Source organism: Papaver somniferum, unplaced genomic scaffold (genome assembly GCF_003573695.1).
Source record: "Papaver somniferum cultivar HN1 unplaced genomic scaffold, ASM357369v1 unplaced-scaffold_32, whole genome shotgun sequence".
Classification (NCBI taxonomy): domain Eukaryota; kingdom Viridiplantae; phylum Streptophyta; class Magnoliopsida; order Ranunculales; family Papaveraceae; genus Papaver; species Papaver somniferum.
In genome coordinates, this window is record NW_020643262.1 from 2,014,537 (window position 1) to 2,041,768 (window position 27,232).

General features: G+C 36.1%; 3 protein-coding genes, 3 long non-coding RNA genes and 1 pseudogene across 8 annotated transcripts; 2 read left to right on the forward strand and 5 right to left on the reverse strand.

Annotated features, from left to right (window-relative positions):
• Positions 1-1,433: 1,433 nt before the first annotated feature.
• LOC113341842 (protein SIEVE ELEMENT OCCLUSION B-like) lies at positions 1,434-5,223 on the reverse strand. Its single transcript, XM_026586567.1, has 7 exons — positions 4,663-5,223; positions 4,443-4,550; positions 3,908-4,356; positions 3,684-3,793; positions 3,068-3,210; positions 2,423-2,914; positions 1,434-2,321 (listed from the first exon to the last, which is right to left on the reverse strand). Exons 1-7 carry the CDS (start codon positions 5,137-5,139, stop codon positions 1,701-1,703), a joined length of 2,400 nt encoding a protein of 799 aa, XP_026442352.1. The 5' UTR covers positions 5,140-5,223; the 3' UTR covers positions 1,434-1,700.
• A 2,256-nt stretch (positions 5,224-7,479) lies between these two features.
• LOC113341850 (protein SIEVE ELEMENT OCCLUSION C-like) lies at positions 7,480-9,849 on the reverse strand. 3 transcript variants are annotated; one of them, XM_026586573.1, is made up of 5 exons: positions 9,630-9,849; positions 9,384-9,499; positions 9,128-9,257; positions 8,510-8,993; positions 7,480-8,158 (listed from the first exon to the last, which is right to left on the reverse strand). In XM_026586573.1, exons 4-5 carry the CDS (start codon positions 8,873-8,875, stop codon positions 7,523-7,525), a joined length of 1,002 nt encoding a protein of 333 aa, XP_026442358.1. In that variant the 5' UTR covers positions 8,876-8,993; positions 9,128-9,257; positions 9,384-9,499; positions 9,630-9,849; the 3' UTR covers positions 7,480-7,522. The 3 variants fall into 3 exon arrangements, with proteins under 3 accessions (XP_026442358.1, XP_026442357.1, XP_026442359.1); XM_026586572.1 differs by having other exon boundaries at positions 9,128-9,499; XM_026586574.1 differs by lacking the exons at positions 9,128-9,257; positions 9,384-9,499; positions 9,630-9,849 and having other exon boundaries at positions 8,510-9,064.
• Positions 9,850-10,014: 165 nt separating this feature from the next.
• On the reverse strand, positions 10,015-10,711 carry LOC113341852. The gene is made up of 3 exons (XR_003356188.1): positions 10,494-10,711; positions 10,238-10,336; positions 10,015-10,074 (listed from the first exon to the last, which is right to left on the reverse strand). It is a non-coding gene; the product is annotated as an uncharacterized LOC113341852 (long non-coding RNA).
• Positions 10,712-14,392: 3,681 nt separating this feature from the next.
• Positions 14,393-16,986, forward strand: LOC113341932 (annotated as a pseudogene).
• A 2,199-nt stretch (positions 16,987-19,185) lies between these two features.
• LOC113341870 (heavy metal-associated isoprenylated plant protein 3-like) lies at positions 19,186-19,683 on the forward strand. The gene has a single exon (XM_026586587.1). It carries the CDS (start codon positions 19,186-19,188, stop codon positions 19,681-19,683), a length of 498 nt encoding a protein of 165 aa, XP_026442372.1.
• Positions 19,684-21,310: 1,627 nt separating this feature from the next.
• Positions 21,311-22,679, reverse strand: LOC113341896. The gene is made up of 3 exons (XR_003356198.1): positions 22,553-22,679; positions 22,356-22,428; positions 21,311-21,511 (listed from the first exon to the last, which is right to left on the reverse strand). It is a non-coding gene; the product is annotated as an uncharacterized LOC113341896 (long non-coding RNA).
• A 2,688-nt stretch (positions 22,680-25,367) lies between these two features.
• Positions 25,368-26,408, reverse strand: LOC113341846. Its single transcript, XR_003356185.1, has 3 exons — positions 26,371-26,408; positions 25,458-25,544; positions 25,368-25,379 (listed from the first exon to the last, which is right to left on the reverse strand). It is a non-coding gene; the product is annotated as an uncharacterized LOC113341846 (long non-coding RNA).
• Positions 26,409-27,232: the final 824 nt, after the last annotated feature.

Genomic DNA, 27,232 nt, shown 5'->3' on the forward strand with positions numbered 1-27,232 from the left:
GACCCATTTGAGTCAGGTGACAAAATGTCACGGACCCATGGGACCAAGCCACTGACTCGCATAAATCAAATCTGACTCAAAAAACAAATATATTTAGTCAGATCCAGATGAGTCAGGTGATTTTAGTCAGATCTAAGTGAAGTCAGATCCAGAAAAACAAAAAAACAAACATGAAGTCTGATTCAACTCCAGTTATAATTTGGGATACATCTGACAAACGAATCAAGACTTATCTCTCCTGCCCGAAGATTTAGGGACCCCACATCTGAAATGAGGTTAGATATTTGAGTCAAATTTATGTTTTCAGCATGCGAGTTCAGCTCCACTTATGATTTACCATACTCATCTCTTACAAACGGATCAAGACTAATGTCTAATCTCTCCTGCCCGAAGATTTATGAATTCAACCTGAACTGCAAGTAGCTAGGAAAGTAGGATGGTGATTCTAGGGCAAGTTCCCTTTTTTTTCTTTTATTTTTTTGCTTTAACAAACCAAATTTAGGCTGATAGAAACTTGCACCATGTTTTTTTACTTCTGAATATTGTCAAAAGTTTTCATGAAAATGTTCTAAAATTTTCCATTTTGAATGTGGTGAATATTCTTTCTTGCCCCGAAAAGTAAGCGACAGAATAAGGGAAGTTTTGAAACAATGTCCACCTTTAATTTTGCAAGTACTTTCCTAGCTTTTACCTCTGTTGTTCTTTTGCTCTGTTCTCTTAGAGCAACTGCAATGGTGCGAGTATAACCAAAGACCAAAGAGGAAAAAAAAGATCAAATTTTGGGTTTAGTATGGTGTGTGACGCTACGGTGGAAAGACTAAATTTGGTCAGACGTACATTATACGTTCGCCTGGTGTGGGGCGTAGACTATACCAACGCCTGATTGGGACGTGCACTAAAAAAAAAAATGAAAGAAGTGGGGCGGAGGTATAATGCCCGCCCCACTAAAATGATTTTGGAAACAAAGAATGGGGCGGGGGTATAATGCCCGCCCCATACAAAATAATTAAAAAAAAAAAAATGGGGCGTAGACTTTACGTACGCCCCATGTGAAGCGTAAACTATACCAACGCCTGGTGTGGGGCGTAGACTATACCAACGCCTGATGTGGGACGTGCACTATATGTCCGCCTGGTGGTGGGGCGTGAAGTATATCAACGCTCGACTATATCTGGGTTTAGTCTTGGTCCCAGACCAAATATACTCTGGGTTTTAGTCGTTGATCAAAATTTGATCGATAGTACATTCCACTACGTCTGTTCAAAAGACCAAATATTTGGGTTTACTCTCCCACTCCCAAAGTGTACGCTCTTAGGAAGAATAGTTTTTTCCGAAGAAAAAACATTTGTCACGGTGAACCATGAGATTTAAGAAAATGCTGAACATAACCCTACCTTTTTAGTTTTAACTTTGTAGTTATTGTATAAAGAGAGTTAATAGTAAATAGAAGTAGCCATTATATATTATTTTAGGAGATTATTACAAACACATGCGAAATTTAATCCAAGCAAAGGAGAGAAGAATCCCCTTGCCATCATAAGAAGCTACAACAGAAGCGTAGCAAAATAACTTTCAAGTAGTGGTAAGAAGTAAAAAACAACAACCTCATTTTCCTACTTAGACAAACCCAATAAACAATAACAAAATATTATTATATTTATTATATATCAATAGATTTATGATCCCTTCATACTTTGAGCTTAATCGGTGCAGCAACGGTACATGATGTACTTCTCCATGGGGCGACCACATTCAGCACAAACCACCATTTCGGGGATGCTTCCGCTGGTCCCTGGCAGTATGAGGCGGTTGCAGTGATGTGGAGTGTGAAGCTGATGCAAGTGATCAGTAAGTGCAGGTACGAATCCTTTAGGTTCAACGTGTTCCTTCCATGCATCATACTCTGTAAAGGCTGTCAAAATCGTTTCTCCTTTAGCTTTCGCCATGTCAAGACCCGATCCCCTGCTGATCACAGCCCACCCTTGATCACTTCCATCAAAACTCAACATTGTCATGATCTCTTGCATTATCGTGTCATTTTCCACAGTCCTGCCGTGTTGCATCTTGGAGTACCACATACTCTCTAGCCTGACCCAGAAGAACCAGATTGATGTGAGATCTTGCCAACAGTGGCTAAGTTTCTCCGTGGTTATGGCGGCAATGTTCTTCCTCACCCGTTCTTTAGGATTACTCTTTCCCACATACACTAGTTCTAAGGGAATTCGTGCTGCCTGTGCCACATTTCTTGCTGTGGTAGTGAATTTTCTGATCCACTCTATGTCTTCACCTCCATACAAGCAAATGAATCTCCCTTCACTAATCTGTTTTAGAGAGACAAAGCATATGCAGAATGTGACATAGAAATTAGGGAAGGGCATGTGGAAGGAATGCATTACTATACAGTAAACTAAACAGTACATACCCAGTTTAGAATCAAGGGATCAATGCCATCGACTAAGAGTTCAAGCCTCCAAGATTCTTCCTTCCATAAAGCTTCCTCCCTCATGCTTGTGAAAGGGAAAGCAAGGCTTCCCCATATCCACATCATGTGGAGTGCATTAGGGCTAACAACCCTTCCTTGTGGGTCCAACACCACAAGGATGGGTTTCTTTTGGAAGCGCCATACTTCCTTGATATACTTAATGACTGCTGGGTCCAGCAAAGAAGGATGGTGAACTGTATACCATGGCATCAACATCTGCAAGTTCTCAAATTGCTTTTCCTTGGGTTCAGTCCATGGCAACGTCCTATCTACGATAGGAAGCCACACTACCTCATATTGACTCTCAGTCCTAGTTGGCTGGTGCCTAGATTCCCTGTACATTTGTTCCAGAATTGAGAGCTCCTCTTGGGATATTTCGAGGTCTGTTATCAGCAGCAACACGTTTTTCCTCCTCAACACATCAAGGTGAACCTGTTTCATGACGTTTACATACATGCAAACATTGTTAATAAATAGGGCAAGGTGCAGGTTGGTTAGGTTTTAAAATATGAACACAAGGCAAGGTGCAGGTTGGTTAGGGTTTTAAAATATGAGAATAAAGGAAATGGTGGGTGAGAGTAAAACCCTTTTCTTGGTGGAACCTTCAACCAATGGTGGCTGATCGTCGTGTGCATAAATTAATGCTCTTAGGATCTTCATGTTGTCAATGTGGATTGTTTCAAAGAGGCGTACAAGCATTTGATAAGCTTCAATGTGTCTTTTGCCATCTGCATTCACCAAACAAATTACTAAACGCTGTTGTGGAATGTATTAAGGAGTTTTAGCTGGTTTTCCTTAAATCATGATAGAGTCCGAAGCGAATCCATAGTGAAAAACATAAAAAACCAGGTTCGTATTACTCTAGGTTCCGGATTGAATCTGTAGCATCTATCTACATTAGTTTCTACACCTATGTGTTGATGGCATATAGACAGTTAATGCTTAGGTGACCACAAATGTTGTTAACTTATGAGCCAACGGAATCTATAGAGGAGAACAGCAAAAACCAGGTTCATGTTACTCTAGGTTCTATGGGGTTCATGATTGGAATCTGTAGCATCAATCTATATAATATCATTAAATCATCATAGAGTCCCAGGGAATCCATAGTGAAAAACAGCAAAAACCAGGTTCATATTGCTCTACGTTCTATGGGTTTCGAGATTGGAATCTGTAGCATCAATCTATATGTTGTACACACCTATGTGTTGATGGCATACAGACAGTTGCTTGGTGAGGTGACCATGAATGTTGTTAACTTTATGAGCCAAGCTTGAAAGTTCCCAAGCTTCAGTAGTTGATGTTATGTACCTGAAAGTGAATAGATCTTGTTCAAGCAGATAGTAAAGATCCAGAGCTGAAACAAGCTAGAGAATAGATTATCCAAATCTACTATATGGAGAAAAAGAAGAGAAAATAACATACTCGTGACCCAGGCCAATGAGACCAATCATTTGGGATGAGCATGCTACGACACTTCTAATTGTCCAATAGGCAGCAGTCGGGATATGGGCTAGGGCCATTGACATGGCTGGTGTGTCGGCTGTAATGTACTGAGCTGGAAGGTCCTTGAACTCAACAATGCAGTTTGTCACATCCAGCATAGCCTTGGTCAAATGTTTGAGGGCTTCAAATCGAGGTCTAAACATCTCACTGTGCTCCAATATGTCAGGTAGCTGTTTAAGGAGAGCAACCGACTTGGCGAGGTTGTTGGTAGTGTAAAGCTGGGCAACGAGCCAAAACTCGCCATAGTTGACAGCAAATGCTGCTAGAGCAATCACTACCTTTGCATCCCATGAATAACTCGACAGTGTATTAAACAATGCAAGAGTAGTCGTGTGAGCATCTCCTCCTCCCGAACATTTGCAGGATATCTATAATAGTTTATTTTTCTTAAAACTTCTATACATAGAACATTCAAATTAAGATCAAGAGAAGAGGAAGTAAGTTCTTTGCGCACCTCGCATGAGATCTTATGAATTGTATAGGATAATGCTTCAAGCATGCCAATAAAATCCACATGGTGAGTCCTGTCATCCAGGGCATCCATATGCGCTTGCGTAGTATCCTGCAGAAAATCGCAGAAAATCCATTATAATCAAACTCAGCGCCACGGTATTGTTGTTAATCATAACTGAAGCCATGCTTGTATCAGAGATAGAGATGGAGAAGGAGAGTACGTGTTCATGAGCAAGAACACCATCAAGAGAAGGAGTGGCACGATGAAGGATGTCTTCAACTATATGAAGTAAAGGTTTGACATTAACTTCACGACCATCAGGTGCATGAGTACCCTGAATTTGTCTCATCATTACATTATCATCAGACGATGAGAACAGATGACGGTCACCTCTCAGTAAGGAATTGTTTTGTTGAACAGGTACCAGTTCATTATGTCTATTATTCAGTAAATGGGAATTTGTATTCTGTTGAGCAGTAACAGGCAGAGGATGCTGCCCTGGGTGCTGTCCCCCATGCTGTACCGGATGCTGCACCGGAAGCTGAACTGGATGCTGCACTGTTGAATTCATCAGTGTTGGTTGTTGCAGGGGCATTGTTTGTACTGTCTGCACAGTTTGAGGTGATCTCAACAATGTTGGTGCCACTGCAGGTTGTGCACCTTGTTGTGTCACTACATTTTTCATCCCTCCTGACATTGTTAAGTAGCACACAAGAGGAAAAAATAAACTAAAGGAGCTCTAGAGAGAGAGAGAGAGAGAAAACAAAGGCTTTGTATTCTGTGTGGTGTTTTACTTCTTGCATTCTCAATTAGTTTTTATAGTTACTGAAAAGTAAGCATATTAAACACATGGAATAAAGCCAATTGGAACATCTGCCTTGTTTCCTACGTTGTCTTAGTTCCCTACCTTAGTTTTAGAACCTTGGGTTTAATTCTTTTTTTAACCTTTTTATGAAGTATTTTCGTTTGCAATCTTGATTTTTTTTTTGAGATTTGTGTTTTTATCAAGCCTAATATATGTGCACCAACCTATGTGAAGGGTGCCAAATAACATCTATCATCTAGCCATTTTTACTGCTAAAAGTGAAGTATTTACTGTAATAATGTTCAATTATATATATTTTTGATCGATAAATTAGTGCTGATAAGTGATGAGTTTCAGTTCCAGGTCTTTGGTATCATCACTCAAAGACTTTACCACTGTACTACAGTGACATCGACAGGTTCCAACCATGTTGAGTTTTATGGTTGAGCTATCCTCTATGATATTAGTGTAAATAAGAATCTATATAGTTAACTCTGCTTTTACTACATTTGCTATAAATGAATGTCTGATTCAAGTATTGTTTAATCTAGGAGATCTGCTGGGATATTCGTTCTACTTTTCTAAGTTTCTTTGAAATTTCTGCAACAGTTTTTTGAAATGGATAAGTTGATGATGCTGACTGAAACCCGAGACAAGATAATTGCTTCCTTACTTGATACCATAGTTTTCTTACTATTATTGTCTGTCCCTTGAAAAGAAAATAAAGTTAAAGGAAAAATAAATCTGATTCTTTGCTTTAATAGCTGTATTAGATTCTGTGAAATGCCCTTTACCAAAGCCATTCCTAGGGGATAAAATGTAGGCCCAAGTTAGGTCCTTTTATTCTTTCCTTCGGCACGTAAAGAACTTACAAAATATTACCCAGGCCATTACTTAGATCTATCAGATAAACATTAACTAGAAGAACCCTTAGTAAATTGAACTATAAACATTAACTAGACGAATCCTTAGTAAATTGAACTAAGTCGTGTTTCTTGGACCGAGCAATGGATGGAGGTGACTCCAGCATAAATGAGGGATAGTATGTGAAATGCCCGTGATGGATTGGTCTGAAAGCTCGGTTAGAGACTTAGAGAAGTGTTTTGAAATGATGTTGTGTTCAGTACTCTTTTATCTATTGCCTAGGAAAAAGAGAGAGCAGAATAAAGTAGGACTTCATGGGACCTTGAAGACAAAAGGCAAAGCTGAATGAAGCCAAAGTTCTCCTACGAAGCCTTTTTTCAGTATATAACTCTTTTATACATGTGATTCTCATTAAAAACTGGTATTAACTGCTAAGCAATTGCTTGGATTTAGTTGGATGTCAATGAGTATATGTAGATGTGACTAATAAATCCCAACTCATACTGCACGTAATGTTCTGTTTCTACAGAAGTTACCCAGGTGCTAGGGTAGCCCACCTTGGCTTTGTCATTTGCCGTGGACTGTATATTGATATAATCTGTCTACAAATTGGCGACATGGATAGTCACAAATTGGTTTCTTGGTACAGTTTTGGATGAATTGGTGTGAAGTTAGTAGGGGCCTTGGACATCGGTGTAACGGTTTTGATGACTCCTTAGGATTTGCTCGATAAGTAAAATCAAATGTGATATATTTTCTCAAAGTTGGTGACATTTTTCATTTTTGCAGATTGGTTGACCGGAAGAATGGGCGATGGCAATTTTCAAAGGTAAAATGTTAACTTTCACCCCACTCATCTCATTCTAACTGCTCAAATTTTTCAAGTTTATAAAAAAATGGTAGTCTTTCATATACAATAACTCTTGGCCCATAAAGTGATCATGGTAAAAAAGAAGTTATGATATCCAACTATAAAGTGTGTTTTTGTGTAGCATGTTCGATCAAACATGTTTTACAAAATTGTGACATTACCTTGTATTCAGTCAATCCTGCTTCTTAAAAGTTCAGGTAAGAGTACATTGCTTAACCTAACTCTTTCCCAACATAGAAATTCTATTATACCCATTGTGGTTATCCATAAGAAGTCCTATCATCATTTTGACTTCGTATTTCTTTTGGAATAATAATGGAGTATCAGTAGTGATTGATTGCCGTTAAAAAGAATGAGTTCATAACCCATGGATTAAGTACACTGAAGAAATGGGGTATCACTAGTTTCAGTTGCTGTTTGTAAAACATGAAGAGCTCGAGATTTTAGAAAAAATAGAAACAAAACATTAATAACAACTCTGTGATTGATGTGTTCAGCTTGAAAATCGAGCAGCATATGCATCGTATTTGCCATGTTTTTTTATTCTACTGCATTGCATTGATACACAGAAAACATTTTCATTGGACGTTTACATTCTTCACACAACACTATTCCTTCCTCTTTTTGATTGCCTTGTATGAACTCACTAACATTACAAATATAACAAGGTTCCAAGGATGCCATAGGAGGCTCAAGTGCACATCTTATGGCTGCCATGAAACCGACCTTCTCTATGTTTTCACCCCACACTTGAAAAAGCCTCAGGCACTCCATGAGTTTTCTTCCCTGTAGGTGCAGTATATCTTTTGAGAACCTTTCTCCAAACAAGGCCCAACTCTTCTCACAGTCATCAAAATTTACCAAAGACCCTACATTTTTAAGAATGTGTTCAGCTTTTGTTGCCTTCTTCCCTAGCTTGATTTCTGATCTTTTGATATTCTCCATTCGAAGCCAAAAGAAATGCATCTTCGGGTAAGCAAGGTAACTGCTTAGTTTTTCTTGAGTTATGGTGGATATGATGTTGCTTACATGTTGATCATCATTTAACCTCCTCTTACCCACATAGATAAGATCAAGCTGCAGACCTGTTTTAGTCATCTCTTTTATCCTCCTAGAAAGTTCTCTGACCCAATTTATGTCGCTGCTTCCAAAGAGACAGATTCTTCCTTCTTCTACCTGACATCATTTTGATGTAATTGCATACAAATCCAAACTGTTTGAGTTTATTTAAGTTGGTAAAACATGCATGAACGCGAGTACAAACTTTCATACGGGACAGCTAGGAGGAATATATTTTCGTGAACTCTTTGGGATTCATTGCTACAGTGCACAGTAGGCTTCAAAATTTTGTTTAGGAAAATTGTAGTTACTGTGGATAGACTTAAAAAGCTAGGTGCCATGAAGGTCTATGAAATAACTTAAAAAATGCTGCAAACTCTGTATAGCAGTGTAGATGCACCATGTTATTGACAATTAACACAACATCACGTTAGGTGTATGCTATATACTTTAAGTTTAGAGTACTACCTGCTTGGATAAGAGGGGATCAATTTCGTCAGCTATAAGCTGTCCAAACCAGTTTACTTCCTCCCACAGCTTTTCCTCTCTTGAAGCTGTGAAAAGGTAAGCCGAGGGACCCCATATATGTACCATATGCATGGCATTCAAGTTGGCCAGCCTTCCATTTTGATCGACTACTACCATCACTGGTTCCCCTACAAAGCCAGACACGTGTTTGAGGTAATTTACAACTGCTGAGTTAACTCGTGAGGGCTGGCGTATTGAGTACCATGGTAAAATCTCAGATAAATGTTTGAAAACTTTATTTTCCTTGTCAGTCCATGATGTAATGGAAGATGGAATGGGCACCCATACAATTTCATATCTTCTCATTGTTCTGTCATCGCGAGGAAAATTACTGCATGTCTGCTGCACAAGATAAAGTAAGTAAGATCTCTGGCTTTGAGATCAAGAGTACCACCACCTTGTTTAGTAAGTCGGGAACCCCAATCTGTAGATAACAATAATGTTGGGATGATATGAGTTAAAGTCATGATTGAAGCATTGCACATAACATACAGTGCAGACTAAAATCAGGAAGGATCATCTCTTCTAATTTTAATTAGGATATGTTTGAAAGCAAACCTTTTCGTGTGAACAACAATCCTTTAGTGGCTTGTCATCCTTCAGAGAGAACGGTGTACTGAGTACCTTTTGGTTATCTAAGTGAGTCTCTTTCTCAAAGAGGTCCAACACTTCCTGTGCAGCTTATTCTCTAATTAATGTAGGAAGATTAGAGAAAGATCATAGGGGTGTTTGTATTATTATCACATTTATGCATAACTAAGTTTAAATTTTCGTCCAAAAAAAAGTTGAAGAAAAGTAACGAGACAGGACCAACCTATCTGCAGGTGGCATTTGTCAACTTGTTTCCGCAATTTATGACATATGTAGGTCACCTTGTAAACAAGGCTTGACAGCTCCCATGTAGCACTAGTGGTGTTTGAATCCAGCTTCCTGAATTTTAACAAACATAAATTACATTATAAGAGATCATTCTAAGATAATTGAATTTCTGAACTATATTATAGAATATCTATTTATAGATGCATCTTGAAGGTAATGAATGAAGGGAAAGAACATGCACTTGCTGATCATTCATCGCAATCAAGTCTGTGATTAGAGAAGAGCACGTCAAGGTACTCCTAAGCACCCAATAGGTTGCTGCATAAATCTGAGTTTTGGTATCAGATATTTCCTTGTGGTCGAGCTTTATTTGTTGCGTTGGCAGGGTTTCAAACTCGATGATACACTTGGTTACATCTACCATGGCTGTAACTAGCGAACTCAAGGCCTTGAACCGGGGCTTGAACATTTCCAAGTTTGTAGGGAATTGCTTAAGCATTGCAATTGAGACAGCGAGAGGATTCATCGGGTACAGCCTGTATAAGGAGGCAAAATTCACCATAGCTTGTTGCGAACGCTGCGAGTGCTACAACCATTTTTGCGTCCCAGGTAAAGTTCCTTAGCAGCTCGAATAACGACATTGTCCTTGCATGCAAATCTTCTTGTCGAGAGCATTCACATAATATCTGATTTATACGGTGATGTTTTTATGAGCTCAATCATTTATCATTAATGAAGTGAAACTTTTTGCTTAGGTTCACTTACGTACAAACGAAATTGAAAAGCAGAAAATGAATGTTGTAACTTGTAAGTGTAAAATTATACTTTGACATCGTCAAGTAGCTGTACCTCACACGAGACATTGTGAATTGTTTTCTAAAGATCTTTGTGTGTTCCAGCAACCCTGTTGCTGCTTCCCAATAGCGTCTCAGCTAGTGTTTGTGAAACCTACAATTTTCTTAGAGTTAATTGACAGTGTCCTGAAATTGAAGCACCCACGTAAATAAATAAACAGGTATCTTTTTTTTTTTTTTGCATTTCAATTGAAATGGTGTTATAGAAATATTGAAAACATGGATGACATCATGGATAGTATACTACATACATGACATGAAGCTGTTGTAGCATAGCACATGACATTCTCTATCATTTGAAGCAACATCCTAGAGTCAACACAACGGCCATCCGGATCATGAGTTAGAAGGATCTTCCTGATGATCAAGCTATCTTCTTGTTCGACTCCGAGCAGCATTTCCTAGCTACGAAGTCAGTAATGTGGCAGCAGTATGAATGTTTGATTTGTATGCCGATTACAGGGTTATAGGTGGTAGTGCTTATAGTGATTGTGTTTCCATAATTATGCGACTTATCTACTAAAAAACAAGAATAAAGTCAGAAATCATATGTGCTCGGTACAGTATCAAATATAAAGATTTTTTTTTTTTGAAGCATATAAATGTTTTGTTCTCCTCTCCTTTTGGTGTTAAATCTTTAGTGTATCAATATTTCTTCATGGGATGTCTGCTCAGTGGTCTGGTAAAGGAGAGGAAATGAATGGGCTTTAACGACCATGTACAATTCACAGAGAGATCAGTGTATTCTGTTACCATACTCTTATTCGTACTAGACTGACATTCTTGTTGTATTATTAATAGAAATTAAAAAGATAAGCGGAAAAGAAAAAGGTCTGAGCATCTTTTTTGCAAGCAAGAAGATTTTGTGGGGAAACCACAAAATACAACTAATAACATTTCTTTATACCTTGCGTAACTAGATGGATTTGTGCTGGTTCTTGTGGACAAGCGACAACTCCTATGATAAAGACCATAGAGAGAAAAAGTATGTAGATTTAATGCTTACAACAAGCGAGTCCCAAGATTGTGTTCCTTGGACCATTCTCATCACCAATCTCCATAGGACCGGGCCGAGATTAGACTTTGTTATCGGATGGCGGGTTGGATGCAGTCGGCTCGTCTGGCTGTAGATTTTCTACACATCCATGGAACATGACAACTATATTTAGATCAGCACAGCTGTTGTGGTCCTTAGAGAAATGAAATCGGCCAAAGGGGCAAAATCACAATCACACTATTCATACTCAACTTGAATAGGAATCGGTCTTTCAATTATAATCGAAACCCCGATTTCGAGTCGTTATCATTTTTTTTAGTTTTTTTTCTTTCTCTGGATTGAAAGCTTAAAATTTCGAACTAAATTTTTAAATAATACAGGGAAAGTAAATTACATGACTAAAAACTTTTAATTTAAAAAACATAAGATTGTTAAACTAGTGTCCATCACTTAAAAAACTAGGCGAACCATCTACGACCACCACCTTTTTTTGATTTATTCATGTATTTTTCATTTTCTCGGCGGTTCCTTTCCTCATCATCGTCGTGGGCGTACTGGTTTATCTTCGTTCGCATAAGTATCATCATCATAATAGCCTTCATTATCGTCATTATAACCTCCTTCATTTCATCATTATTGTTACCTACTTCATTATTATTATTATCAATATTAGAATTATATCCTTCGTTCATATGTTGAACACCATGGTCAGAGCGATCAGAAGTGTAACGAGAATCATATATCGTATTCACATTCTCATAACCTTGTGTATTGTCTCCAAATGAAAGAGTACCAAAGTCATAAACAAAGTCATTCGTATGGGATTTGAACTTCGGGATCATACCAGTTGTATGGTAGAGGGACATGCTCTGGATTATTAACGGCTTTCTCTTCGAGCATATTTAACCATTGTTCTTCTTGAGGTAAAACCGGTGTTTCGTCTTCCCCCGCTATCCAGTCAAGCATATTGTCTTCCATCAGTAGACTATGAACGTCGTGAACATCAATGTTATGTCGCCTTGCTTCACCTTTAATTCTTTGTTGCTTTAACTTCAATTTGTACTTGACATACACCAGATCATTTATCCTCGATGAAAGTAAACAATTGCGTAGTTTGGCATGGATTCTTTCAAGTAGGAAATACCATTTAGTCCTAGTAATAATGTATTAGAGAGTCTAGTCCAGTTGACTCAGTCAAATGTCTGTTTGGTCCTTTTTGAAAAAATATATTATAGTTTGATCCTAAAAATTATGGTTTGGTCCTAGGGTGATGTCATGGGTGATATAATTGTCATCTTGTAGTGGCAGAAATACCCTTTTGGGACCATTACATCATCCATGACGTCACCCTAGGACATATATACTCAATTATCAAGAGAGGAAATCATTTTCAGATTTACTTTCTCTCACCTCCATATTTTCAAATCTAGTTTGTCTCTCTTACTTTTTTCTTCTGCTACATAAACTATGAAGATTTGTGTGAGTTTTAGGGTTTTGTTTTGCAGAGATGATTATTACAACTTGCAGAGATGATAAAGACGATGAGTATATAAAGATGATGGGCGACAAGATTCTTTGTTTTTCTTCTCTGTTTGATGCTGTTGCGGTTGAAGATGATGATGAACAAGATGAAGATGACGAAGACGACGATATATTTATGTGTTTCTTCGTCACAAGATTTGATTTTAACTTTTTCTGCTGCTGTCAAAGAAGATGAAGATTGAAACGAAGATGATGAAGACGATTTGATGTTTGTTGATGCTGTTTGATGACGATCGATGTTGCTGCTGCTGTTGAAATCGATGAAGATGATGACGAAAATGAAGATTTGTGTGTTTAGGTTTTTATATGGAGTTCATTTCTGGAATGAACTCTGTTTTTTTTTAGGTTTTTATATGGAGTTCATTTCTGGAATGAACTCTGGGTTTTTAGGTTTTTATATGGAGTTCGTTTCTGGAATGAACTCTGTTTTTTTAGGTGTTTATATGGAGTTCATTTCTGGAATGAACTCTGGTTTTTTAGGTGTTTATATGGAGTTCATTTGCGGAATGAACTCTGGTTTATATGTTTTCTGAAAAAATAAGTAGAAATTAACAGGAGTTCATTTTGACGAATGAACTGCTACAAGAAAATAAGTAAAAATTAACATGGAAGGGTAATTTTGTCTGTTTTATATTTTTAAATTATTATGGACCAAACAGTAAATGCGTTTTCCCAAAGGACTAAACAGACATGGGACCACCTAAAAAAGGACCAAACGATATTTTTCCCTTCTTTCAAACACACTCCAATTCCTCTCAGATCCAGATGATGTATTTGTTTGACTTAGTATCTTTACTGCAATCTCTGGATACTCAGCACCATAAGATGACCACCGACTTACAGGTTCATCACGTTGAGCTGCAATACGTGTTGATGGTGATGCAAATTGACCTTGCATCATTCGCATGCATCCGGCATACAAAGAAAAGTACAATTGTTACTAGAAATTCAAATTACTTAATTAAACATATTTGGAGATAATATTAGTAATTTTGTACTTCTAGCATGCATTTTGCTTGTTCTTACGGGCCACATTTCTTATACTAAAAATAATCAATTAAAACGGTAGTTTTAGAAATATCTCGTTTTTTAATGATACAGGTCATCTATTAGTGAGACAAAATTTAAAAATGAATAAGTCATCTATCTAGGAACAGAGGGATTATTAAAAAAGAAATTTTTTTTTAGTCACAACGTTTTTTAGACATGTTATAACGTTTTCACGCACGTTATAACCGTTACATAGGAATTTCAGATCATAATTTCTTTTTTAATTTTCTATGTAACCGTTATAACGCCCGTAACGCATTTTTCCTCTAAATAACTCGTTTTTTTGCCCAAAATGTGTTCATACCAGTCAAAACGTGTTATAAAGGTCAAGCCTAGTACCCGTGATCTGAGCCGTGACCCGTTTTTCAAACCTATCTACCACAGGACGTGTCAATTATGTACTGATCCAGCTCTCTATAGCTTATGATTTCCGCTGTCGTAAGCCTCTGTCAATATCTCCACTCATTCACTCAAACCAACCCTTTCTTTCTTTCTTTCTCCTCCTACAAACCCTAACTCTCCAGAACGGGAAACTTTCAGTGCTTGATTATACGGTAACTCTCTTTCCTTTGCTATAATTGCTCAATTTCTGCTGTTTTTGGTGGTGATCATTTGATAATTGATTAAAAAATAACTGTTAGTTGAGAATTGTGAATATTAATTTATAAACCATATACAATTTTAATCTCATATATTAAAAACAAAAAATGATGATCCGGACTTGATTGTTATACATAAGGGGATTTTGATTTTTGATTTAACTTGTCATCTTGAGTAGATGCCCAGTTATCCAGGCCTGACTGTCATATTTGAGGCCGCTAGTTCCATTGACCTTTCTTATAACAATAGATGCCTCTCTAATATGAGGGAAAGTCGTTGTGTGGTAATACTCACAAGGTTGATACTCGACAACTCCTAATTTACCAACAACATGACATATGGATTGTCATTTTGATTATCATTACATATTTTAGACTGTGTTCTTTTCATGAAATTTCAATTATGCATACCCACAGATGGTGACATTATGGTATTATGTTGTGTATGATGTTCTTTATGACGATTTTACGGCGAGTTTAAAAAAAAAAACGGAATATGGGTAAGAATGAAGCAATGGTGGTTCGATTGCAGAAGAATGGGATAATTAGTTCAAAGAAGGTAGCTGAAGTTATGGAGAGCATCGATAGGGGATTATTTGTTCCTGATGGGATTCAATCTTATGTTGACACCCCTTTGGCTATAGGGTATAATGCAACTATATCTGCTCCTCATATGCATGTTGCGTGTCTCCAACTTTTATTGGAGAATTTGCAACCAGGATACATGCTTTAGATGTTGGATCAGGTAAAATGGATCTTTTTACTTGCTACCCTAATTTTCATGGTTTAGCATTTAAATTATCTTGAGTCAAGAATTGTGTATTCTACATAGTTTCTTTTGCATTACTAAGGTGTATCGTGTAACACGGATTTGGCTCCATCCAGTTGAGTGTTAACTAGGTGAGGTCCTTGAGGAAGTATGAACAGAGAGTAGGTTAGTGAGAATGTACACCAAACAAATAAAGTTTGTATAAACATTAGGTGGGATAACTTTGCACAATTTTTCCCAACAAACAGGTATCACTTACAAATATTTCCACAAAACTCCACCTCGTCTGCATTTTTTGGCCAACCCTCCTTGGTCTGACCTGCAAGAGGACTGATCTATGTAAAGTTTGTTTCTTGGCCTCCCGATTATTTCATTAATGACTAACTTAAAATTTTCGATATTTGTGGGAGAATGCAGAAAAGTTCAAGGATATGAACTGGGTTTCCCATGTTTTCTTGTTAGTTTCATCACTTCAATAAGCACTATTCCAGATGACACTTTTTTTCGCTCTAAATGGAAGTATTTTTATATGTTAGATAATTGTACCTGTAAACCAAGTAACTATATTTTTAACTTACTGCAACTTTTGAGGAATGTGTCACCTCAGATTGTATTGTTATCATATGGAGTTATGAATAGTGCAATTTTTTATAGTTCATTTTTTCTGCTTATGGTCTTCTTTTAGGAACGGGATATCTGACTGCATGTTTTGTCGTGATGGTTGGATCCCAAGGGCATGCTATCGGCATCGAGCACATACCTGAGTTGGCAAGTACTTCCCTTGAGAATATAAAAAACAGTGCAGCTGCACCGTACCTGGAGGAAGGCTCCCTCTCTATACATGTCGGTGGTATGTTCTGTAACACATTGACTATGCATTATCCTTCAATTTTAACATGAATGGGGACATTTTAAAAGAGGATCAGTGGAACTTGTGTTGTCATTCCATGATATACTGGTCAGCCATCTGATATCCTCCTATCAGTTCTCTTGTTTTATAAGTTAATTGATCAGACTCAGGCAACCGTACATCATATTTTCATGCTTGACTAGTTCAAGAAAGTTATTACGAAGTTTCAGGAGTCTCCACGACATGCTACATATTGACTGATACCATAGAACCATCAAAAGTTGAAAAGATACGACTGATCAAGATGATAACAGTTCCATCATTTCTTCTAAATTATGAATTTTGTCAATGCTAATTTATCATATGATTATTATTAGTTCTTATCGGTTTATTGATATGCACTTACATGGCCGCAGATGGAAGGCTTGGTTGGCCAGAATTTGCACTCTATGATGCTATTCATGTAGGTGCAGCAGCTCCAGGAATTCCGCAAGCACTTATACAGCAGTTAAAGCCAGGAGGTAGATTGGTGATTCCAGTTGGTGTCGGTGTACAGAATTTACAGGTTGTGGACAAAAAAATGGATGGATCCGTCACCGTCAAAAATGGTGTACAGAATTTACAGGTTGTGGACAAGAAAATGGATGGATCCGTCACCGTCAAAAATGAAGTTGGTGTGCGTTACATTCCACTGACCAGTCTTAAAGCTCAGTTGAATGGATATTGAAAGTATTAAGTGTTTCTGTTCCAAGAGATACTTAAGTTAATGCAGGATTAGAAAGACGGGGTGTGTGACAATGGGCTTGCTCTCCAATCTCCGTTCTTGGTTATGCTGTATATACATTTAGTTTTGTACAGGTATAAGAATGTAATTTACAACTTACTATATCTCCTTGTAATCTGACTAAATAATATGGTTTCTGTTATTTTCATTTCATCTTTTTGCTGCTCTTACATTAATTTTCTCGCCATAACTTCCTTTCTTTACATACTAACACTTTGGCTATGTCCTGACGAGATTATTCATTTATGCCCGCAACAGGTAGCCTAAAAAGGTAGATATTGAGTAACATCATCAAAATGGGTTGTTTGGACCATGGTGCTTTTATACCGACTAGTTCTTGCCTTGAACCTGTGGCACTTTTGCCATGAGAGTTGATTGTTGGACTTATTGCTCCCTTCACAGAAGCACCTCCCATGTTCTTTAGGTAGTAACTCCAAGGAAGTAAAGTTTCTTAAGGCACCCGCAACTGTTAATTAAAGGCACCTGTTAGCACTATCTTCTTTATTTCTAGAAGTTCCCCGATTGAGTTTACCATGCCAGGAGGCAATCTTATTTTTAGAAGTTCCGGAGGGGATACACGTACGGGAAGGAAAGATTTTGTGAGCTTGGGTCAGAAGCAAGAGAAAAGTTAAGAGCTTAGGAAATTGGGTGAAAATCTCTTTGTTTCGTGCCCAAAAAAAAATGCGAGAATTTTCCAAAACTATCAAAAGAAAAGTAACATGTTATAGGTGCGGCATGGTTTATTAGAGGGGCGGCATTTTAATAGGACAAAAAGGGTCATTACATGATCATTCAAGGTGTCCCTATTAAAAAAATACTGGAAATGACAAATTAATCCTCATAATTGATAAACTAATTTAATGATGATAGTCAAGTTTAGTGTTAATGATTAATTTCACTTATATTAACTCAAAATAAAAACCAAAATCAGATTTTTAAAGTAAAAAAAAAAAAAAGTTTAGAGGAGAAGGTCAATCTCAATCAATTGAAGAAATTAACCAACAAAATGAAGAACCAGGACCTGAAAATGATCGGGTATACTTTTAAATTAGTCCCAACTAGCTTTTTCTTGCTCAAAGTTATCTAAAATACGTAAAAAAATCATTTTTTTTACATTTTCAGAGCTAATTACGGTTGGAATTTTGCTCATAACCAACCGTAAATCGAACTTACGGTTCGTAAAAGATGAACTACCAACCGTAACTGGTTAAATTTGAAGAAAACCCAATCGTAAAACCAGTTACGGTTGGTAACTAAATACTCAAAACCAACCGTAACTCAGTTACGGTTGGTAACTAAATGCTCGATACCAACCGTAACCGAGTTACGGTTCGTAAACTCAAATGGTTACCAACCGTAACTGAAGAAAATTCCCAGATATAAGAACATACGGTTGGTAATTGAACTATTACCAATCGTAACAACATCAAAATATCCAGTTACGGTTCGTAATTGAGTTAAAATCAACCGTCACTCACATAAACCCATAAATTTCAATTTCAATTTTCATCTAAAACCCTAATTTTTGATAGAAATTAAACTTAAATCGAACAAAATAAACTAAATCGTAACTGGGTTTTCAAAACATACCCCATATAAATCATTACACTACACTTGATTAATTTTCGAACTCGATTAATCGAAGATGATGAAATTTTGAGTTTTAATGGAGGTTACGGTTGATGGAAGGAGGAGAAGAGAAGAAGAAAGAAATTTTTTTTTCAATTTAGCTTTGATTTAGGTTAAAAAATGGGGAGAGTAATCTAGTTAATTTACACCCTTTATAGGACATCCCCTAACCAATTAGAAGGACATTACTATCACATTGCCTCCCCTCTAATAAAACATGCCGCCCCTATAACAGGTTACAAAGAAAAGGAAGAAAAATGTGGGGCAAAGGACTCTCTATCATGTTTCGTGCAAAAAACATCGGAGAATTTCCCAAAACTATGAGAAGAAAAATGCGGGGCAGAGGCCTCTCTAGCATGTTTCGTCCCAAAAATCTTGGTATTTTCCCAAAACTCTTACGAGAAGACTTAAAAAGGGGGTAAGAATTGTAAAATTGGTTGGTGTTGGTATCTTTTCTTTGAGTTCGAAATTTGTTGGCACTTTTAAAAATTCCTATATCCTGATCAAAAAGAAGAGAAGAAAAATAAGGAGGAAACTGGCAGATGAAGGTGAAAAGATCGTCAAGGGCGAAAATGAGAAACAGGAAGACGGAGTAGAGATGGTGACTATAGTTTTGAACGTTAGTATGTTTTGCCAATGTAATGGTTGTGTTAAGAAAGTTATCAAATCCATTTTAAGTTTCGAAGGTGTTGGGAAAACTCAAAGAGATAGCGCAACGTTAGTATGTGTTGCCAATGTAATGGTTGTGTTAAGAAAGTTATCAAATCCATTTTAAGTTTTGAAGGTGTTGGGAAAACTCAAAGAGATAGCGCAACAAGCGAGATAACTGTGATAGGAAATAGAGTTGATCCAGTAAAACTAAGAGGATATATTGCACTAAAAACTAAAAAGAAAGTTGAACTTATTTCCCCTCTTCCTAAGAAACCAGAAAAGGAAACACCAAAGAAGAAGAAAGTTGTCAAAAGGCAGGCGCCTCAAATGATGAGTACTGTTATTTTGAAGATTAATTTACATTGTGCTGACTGTATTAACAAAATTGAGAACCTTATGATGACGAAATTCGAAGGAGTTGATCGTGATTCGTTCCGCGTTGCTAAGGCCAAGAATTTAGTAACGGTGAAAGGAACAATGAATGTTACAGAACTCACAACTTATTTGAAACAAAAACTCAAAAGAGATGTTCATATTTTTCCGGCTGAGGGAGGAGCTGCTAAAATATGAACACCCTGGTCCAAGACAAAGGGATGTATATGGGTATGGATATGAAAATGGGTATGGTCCTGGAAATGGTTATGGGGTTGATCATGTTTGTCCGTATGAGATGTTTAGTGATGAAAACCCTAATTTTGTTATATTTTGTGATAAGGTATGGAAAAAAAAAGTGGATATAATTTTTGAGGTTGAGTATAGGAAATTGTGAGGTATTTTTTTTCTCCCCTTTATGTATTATCGAGTCTCGTAATTACAATTACGTAAGAACCAAACGGTAAACAACGCATGAATGATAGATTCAATGACAACATGCTAAGATATTTGTGTTCAAAGTTTTATTGATCCGTTTTTAGGTATAGGCCCATTAGGATGCCCTAAACCTAGGTTCAAAACACCACTGAATTACTCTCCAAATAATTCTAGAAGCAGACTTTTATTCCTAGAAGGAATAGCAGGATTTTTATTCCTAGAAGGTTACAAATATAAGGAAATCGCGTAATCTGAGTATTGCTAGTTTTAGCACAGACCTCAACTATAAATAAAACTCCTACTATTCCTAAGGTGCTTGTAGAGGGGCACAGACATAAGACTAGGGGGATACTAATAAAAATAAAAGAAGTAATACCTAGGCCAAAAATAAACCTAAAAGGTAAACATTGTAAGTTCTAGAGCAAAAATCAGAATTTTCTATTGTAATCTACTTGTACTTTTTTTCTTTCTACTTTGTGGCTATTCTACACCTGTGAAGCACGTACACACTGGTATTGGTGCCGCGTGCGTCGGACGGAGGACACGTGTGGGACATCAACACGACACACATGTAGAAATATATATAGTTGGGTAATCTAGTGTGTCACGAAAAGTAGTATAATAATTAATTTTTCTACTTGTGGACTAACTTAACGACATAAAATTGAGTTTTTTCATGTATTTGCGTGATTAATGTATTTTATATACTATAATAGTATGATCTTACTATATAAAAATTATTTAATTAATATATATATAAACGAGTCAGTGTCCTGATGATTTTGGATGTTGACGGTCCCTATTTCGGTGTCATGTCGTGTCTGTGTTCCATGTCAGTGCTTCCCAGTTCTACACATACAGTAGAACTTCGATAAATTAATCCTCGATAAATTAATAACTTCGATAAAATAATAAAATTCTCTCATCCCAACTAGACTTGGATAAGCTAAATTTTAATTCGATAAATTAGTAACTTCGCTAAAATAATAATTTTATTTAGTCCCAACGCTATGAATTTATCGAAGTTTTACTATATATCAAATTAGGGTTCAGAATTGATCAAGTGGTATCCAGAGCTAGAAGGTAATTAAGCAGTTTACAATGGCTATCCAAAATCAATTGTATCATATTGGTTACAGAGAGCGTTCACGCGAGTGACTGCAGTTCTTGCGGCAAGTAAAAGGAAAAATATGCAAGAATACACTACCGAATTTTGCATGAGAGATCCAGAAACCATTAAGTAGTACAAGTGGAGTGCACGTGCGTCGCACGTCACCAAACAAATATCTTTGTCATATGCATTTTTCATTTTCATTTTCATTTTCCAAAAATAAGGACATTCAAACAATTTCATTTAGAAGATAATAAATCAAAAATACCACTCCAAAAAAACATTTAGGGCTGAGATCCTTTGTTATCAAGTGTTCCTAGAATTATAAACGTTTTTGGTTTTTGGGGGGTCATGACTCTTGAGGATGTTCTGTAGCTGACTCCTTTCTGCCTTAGGATTGTTGTAATTTGCTTACTTTCTGTAGGCTTCTTCTTCAGTATATCTCTATCTTTTGTCCAAGAAAAAATCACTAAAAACCTGCAAAAGATTTGTAACGACAACTCCGCAATATCAGGCAAAGAATAAGAGTAATTTGCATGAAAATAAAGATGCAAGTATAAGCAGCAAAAAAAGTATGGAACACCCCACTACTTGTGAATGCTTGGACATCCATGATGAAATCCACACAGTTAACCTGATAGCTGCGCCATTTACAATTCAAAGACTTTCACGAGGGCAAACCATTATATTTCAAAGTTCATGGGCAAAAGAGTAAGAAAATAATGGTGAAAACACCCATAGACAGGTATAATCTAAACCCAAAAAGAAACACAGTAATTTTTCAATTTGATCAACCCAAATTACTAACACATATTGGAAATTGTCAAATGCAGACTACAATTCCTAATCCAGCATCCATATTTCCTCGTCTCACTCTAGCAGTACCGTGATTAACAAACTAACAGACTACAAATTTTGATCCACCATCCATATTTCCTCGTGCCACTCTAGCAGTCACTACCGTGATTAACAAACTAACAGACGAAGCACCACAACAACGATACCATAAAATAGATCACTACCATCCGTAACTAACAAAATCACTTATTTGTAAACTATTTGGAAAGTGGTAAAGTATGAATCTAAGAATTTGGACGTAGGTTTCATCTCATATAGAAGTTAACTTCACATATCATCAAATCTAAAATTCAAACACTTAATCCAAAAATTAAACAACTGAACCATATTAGTCGATCTTTGTGATGTCATCCAACAAATTATAATTTATTAGACTAACGGCAGTCGAGACTAACACAAAATACATAGTCCTTTGCTTCAATGAATATTAGAAATATAGTCTAAGGTCGGAAAAAAAACTCACTTGTACTATAACTATGGGGGACTCCACAATTTCTGACTTGTGATTTTCTTGCAGCCAGAAAGAGAGCGTGAAGCTGGTAGTGTACAAAAACATGAAAATTAATCAATGGTCAGGTTATAAAATTTGATCTGATCTCACAGTCGGCAGTCCAGTCCAAAAAAACTTCCATTCACTTAAAGATGTTTAAGGTACCTGACCTAGGTTTCAAGGAGAGTTGGATGATAACGATACGGGAGGGAGCAATTCTATTTGGTTGAATTGATATGACTGCTTCCATAACAGTTACATGTTTCGCCTCATTTGTTGGTCCCAATTCCTTTCTATACCTGGACTAAACAGTACAAAATTTAGTTAAGTAATTTCATAACATCAGCTCTTTTTTGCGAAGTTTTGAGAACAAAAGAGCAAATGCTTGCTCATGCTGCTAATCAGATAAAATGAAACAAATCCAAATTCTCACATAAAACTATATAAAAAATAATGGGTAACACATCGTGACGGTCTAATTCATTAATCTACCTTTTACCAGCAAATACTCTTTGAGCAAGTACCACCATTTCGTAAAATGGAGAGGAGAAGAAAAAAAGAGAACCCAGTTTCTATGTTCAGTTTTTTGTAGTGTTTTAAGTCTGTAATTGCAGCCCTTAAAGTTGCGTTTATTTACAGAAAACCCAGTACAGACACCAAATTTAGTCAGTTCATCTGACGGGTGAGTTTGAAAGTCTTTTCATCTGACGGTTGATAATTGTTGTGCAGACACCAAATTTAGTCGATGGATTTTGGAGATCTAATGGCTGATTTTCAAAGTCAGTTCATCTGACGGTTGATAGTGCAAGATTGCTTAATGTTTCCCGATTTTGTTGTTGTTATTAAAGGGAAAATTTGCTATTTGGCCCTAAGCCCACATACTTAATTATAGTAGGGTCCTTCCAGAAATAAAAGATATCAATAGGTCCATATTTATTTAATATTTGCTAATTACCATGTTACCCTTAGTCTTTCGTAGGTACGATAACAAGAAACAAAAAACTAGTCATCTCTCCAGAAACTACACTCTCGATTTTCTTCTTCTTGCTTTTATTCGTTTTCTTCTCCTTCGTATTGTGAACATTGTAAACATGGTGATGATTACAGTGCAGATCTAAGATTGAAAATTACTCTTTTCCCATATTAAATCTTCAAACACTAATGAAATCATCAAAACCGTATTGGAAAATCATCAAGACCCTAAATTTCAGTGAGCGAGTTACAAAAAACTATTGAATTGTAACCTAAGCAATAAACAAGAAATTTCACCCAAAAATGGTGACAACAAGAAGAAAAAACAAAAGAACGTTAAAAAAGACGTAATAGTAGACGATTTTGAAGAAAAAACAAAAGAACGTTAAAGAAGACGTAATAGTAGACGATTTTGAAGAATCACCAGCAGGAAAGATATTTTTACAGTTTGATCGAGGAGTACATATATGATGTACTGAGAAAAAATTGGTTGAATTTGTTATATTTTTAGATCCGTCACATATTTTGACATGGAGTTGATTTTTACAATGTGATCTAGCAGTTCATATATGTTGTACTGAATTTTTTTATCAAATTTTTTGATTTCAAAGGTTATCATTTATTTTGACACTATAATTATTTTTTACACTGTGATCTAGAAGTACATATGTAAGGTACCGAAAAGAAACAGGTCAAAATTTGTGATTTTCATATATTCATCACTTATTTTAACATTTATATACTGAAAAGATTGGCTTTGTGGTTTTCACAAATCCATCTTATTTTGACATTGTAGTAGATCCAGCAGTACATATATGATGTACCGAAAAAATTGTCTAAATTTCTTAATTTCATAGATTCATAACAAATACATATATATGCTATATTGAAAAGAAGAATGGAAACTTTGTTGTTTGGTCCTAAGCCCACAAAGTTAGTTATAGTAGGGTCCAACCGGATTTTTTTTATTTAGAGGTCCAAAATTAATTAAAACATGGAAATGACCATAATACCCATTGTTACCAAACGTGTGTGTTTACACATTCATTATATTGAGTACATATCTGTTACACTGATTATAAATTCGAGTACATATCTGCTACACTGCTTATAAATTCGAGTACATATTTGCTACACTACTTACAAATCTGAGTACATATCTGTCGCGCTGCTTACAAATAGAACACGTATCCGCTAAACTGCTTACAAATTCGAGTATATATCTGCTGCTTACGAATTCGAGTATGTATCTGTTGAACTGCTTACAGGAAAAGTACATGTTTGTTAGAATCAATGATAAATAAATTAGAAAACGTTTTACATCACATATATTGTAGAATCATACCATTAATATCTAGTATTTATTTAATACAAAAGAGGTACAGTTTTGCATGATTGAACAGGGTGACATAACCACTAAAAAACTAACCAACAAAATTAATGTCCATAAGAAGCTACTGAATATCTACAGCAAACCCTGAAAGTGATTATCAAGGATCGAGTGATACATAGAAAACTAGAGTAACATATTAGGATGCTTTGCACAAATGAAAATGTAACAGACAACATTTCAATTTTCATACCACACAAAAGAAGTTGCCGCTTTCCAGGAGTATCGGCTCCGTGGTTGCTAAATTTTGCTTCCAGAACCGCTATTAGCGCAACATTATCCTATACAAAATTGAATGGACAAATAGAATAATACAGGGAGTAAGATTCTGGGAAAGAATCTTAGCACCAACTAACTGCATAAGAGACTCCCAAAGAAGAAAAATCACCTTAAGAAGTCGAGACAAAACAACTTTCTTCTGAGTGATTGGGACCACAGCATCTGTCAGTGACTGAGCAACCTTGTTGAATTCGACCTACATACAAAAGTAAACTGTTTAACATGTGAACCAACAGAGTAACAATAATTCAAAAGAAAGTCTGTCATCTCCAAACCTCGTATTTCTTCACACGGGAAAATCTGTCCCTTCGGAAAAATGTTGCACAACCATCGATAGCATAAGTTCCGGTGTAAACCTACAGTGAACAGATTCATTATCACAACTGAATATTTGGAGTTTATGACCATTAAATCAAAAATGTCCGCAAGCAAACCTCTGTTGTCTTCTTCTTGTAGAGAGCTTGATAACCATGTTTGTCCAACTCAGGGGCGAAAAACTCATCAAAATGATCACTTTGAACCTGAAATAAGAAATGATTAGCTTTGTTGCAACTAAATCCTTAACTTAAGGATTGGCTATGTGGACATAATCTTGAATCCAAGCTAATACAACAATTTCATATCTAAATAACTAATATGAGACAAGAATAGTCTTTTTCTTATTTAGTATTCCAGTTCATTATACATGCACTGGAATACCATGAAAAGGAAAAACCAGAATGGCTTCTGTCAAAATTATTTGATGTAAGAGAGAAGTTTGTAACAGTACGTCATATATGTACTGCATATTCATGAACTAAAAAATCAATTGCATGTCAAGAAGAAGTGATGAATCCATGCATATAACTGAATCAAAGCACATACTTCAGTATTACACATACGTACTCATGGATCAAACCCAAAAACAATAGCAAAACTCAGAAATATAAACGAATCAAAGCACATGTTTCAGTATTACACATACTTACTCATGGATCGAACCCAAAAACAGTGGAAAACTTTTGAATATAACCGAATCAAAGCACATACGTACTCATGGATCGAACCCAAAAACAATGGAAAAACTCTGAATATAACCCAATCAAAGCACATATTTCAGTACTACACATACGTACTCATAGATAGAACAAAAAAAAATGGCAAAAATTTGAATATAACCGAATCATAAGAATTTTGTATCAGTACGTCGTATACGTACTGTCAATTCATACACAAAAGCAAACTGTATCAAACCTAAAAACATAATAGCATCATGAAAATCGATTTGATCTTCATAATACAATCGGAAAAAAAATCAAATGAAGAAAAACGAACAAAATAATCAAAAAAGATGATTAAAAAACATACCCGGAAACACAAACAAATCTTCTCGTCGTAAATCATAACAATGCATCATCATCATCATCATCATCTTCTTCTTCTTTTTAATAAATTGAGTTTCTGTCAGTACGGGATATACGTACTGTTGCTTCATATACAAAAACAAACTAAAACACATCTAAAACCAACAAAATGGAAGTGGTATAAGTAAATCTAACAATGAAATGAACAAAAAATATGATTATTCATCTAGATCTGGTAAACAATCAACAAATCAAACATGGAGATAGAAAAGCGTAATCAAACACAACAACGATTCGATCGTGAAACCCTAAAATAAACATTGATTTGATAGAAACGAGAAAGATTGAAGAATTTTTTTTGGATCTGTACAAAATCCATTTGCAGCAGCAGTGAGAAGAAAGAGAAGAAGAAAACGAATATGAAAGGTTAATGTTCTTCTCGTGCTTATAATCCCTGTTAAATACGGAGGGTTATTTGTGGTATTTTTAAATTTCGCATTAGTTATCCTGCACGTGTAAGGACCTGGGCTTAAAAAATTAGGTCCATTTTTATGTTTTCTCTTAATTATGGACCTATGTTTACTGGGCTTTAGTGGGTGGACCTGCCACTAACTAAGAACACTATAATAGGATCTATAGGTAATTCCTACAAGAAGAATTGGTTATTTTTGGTTTTTTCGCATAAATTCATCCCTTAATGATCAAAAAAGAAAAAACTACTAGTCTTTCAATAAAAAAAATACTGACAACAAAACTACTCATAGGAATCGGATCTGTATCAAATACACACATGTAAACATAAACTTGGTACTGCAGTAAAAAAAATTGCTTGCATCAGATACTTACATTAAAAATGAAGAAAAAGT

Coding starts and splice junctions, on each gene's coding strand:
- LOC113341842 (XM_026586567.1), bottom strand. CDS start 5,139: ATGTCAGGAGGGATGAAAAATGTAGTGACACAACAAGGTGCACAACCT. Junction 4,357..4,442: donor TTCATAAGATCTCATGCGAG/GTGCGCAAAGAA, acceptor AAACTATTATAG/ATATCCTGCAAATGTTCGGG. Junction 3,794..3,907: donor CTCATTGGCCTGGGTCACGA/GTATGTTATTTT, acceptor ATTCACTTTCAG/GTACATAACATCAACTACTG.
- LOC113341850 (XM_026586573.1), bottom strand. CDS start 8,875: ATGAGAAGATATGAAATTGTATGGGTGCCCATTCCATCTTCCATTACA. Junction 8,159..8,509: donor ATCCCCTCTTATCCAAGCAG/GTAGTACTCTAA, acceptor AAATGATGTCAG/GTAGAAGAAGGAAGAATCTG.
- LOC113341870 (XM_026586587.1), top strand. CDS start 19,186: ATGTGTTGCCAATGTAATGGTTGTGTTAAGAAAGTTATCAAATCCATT.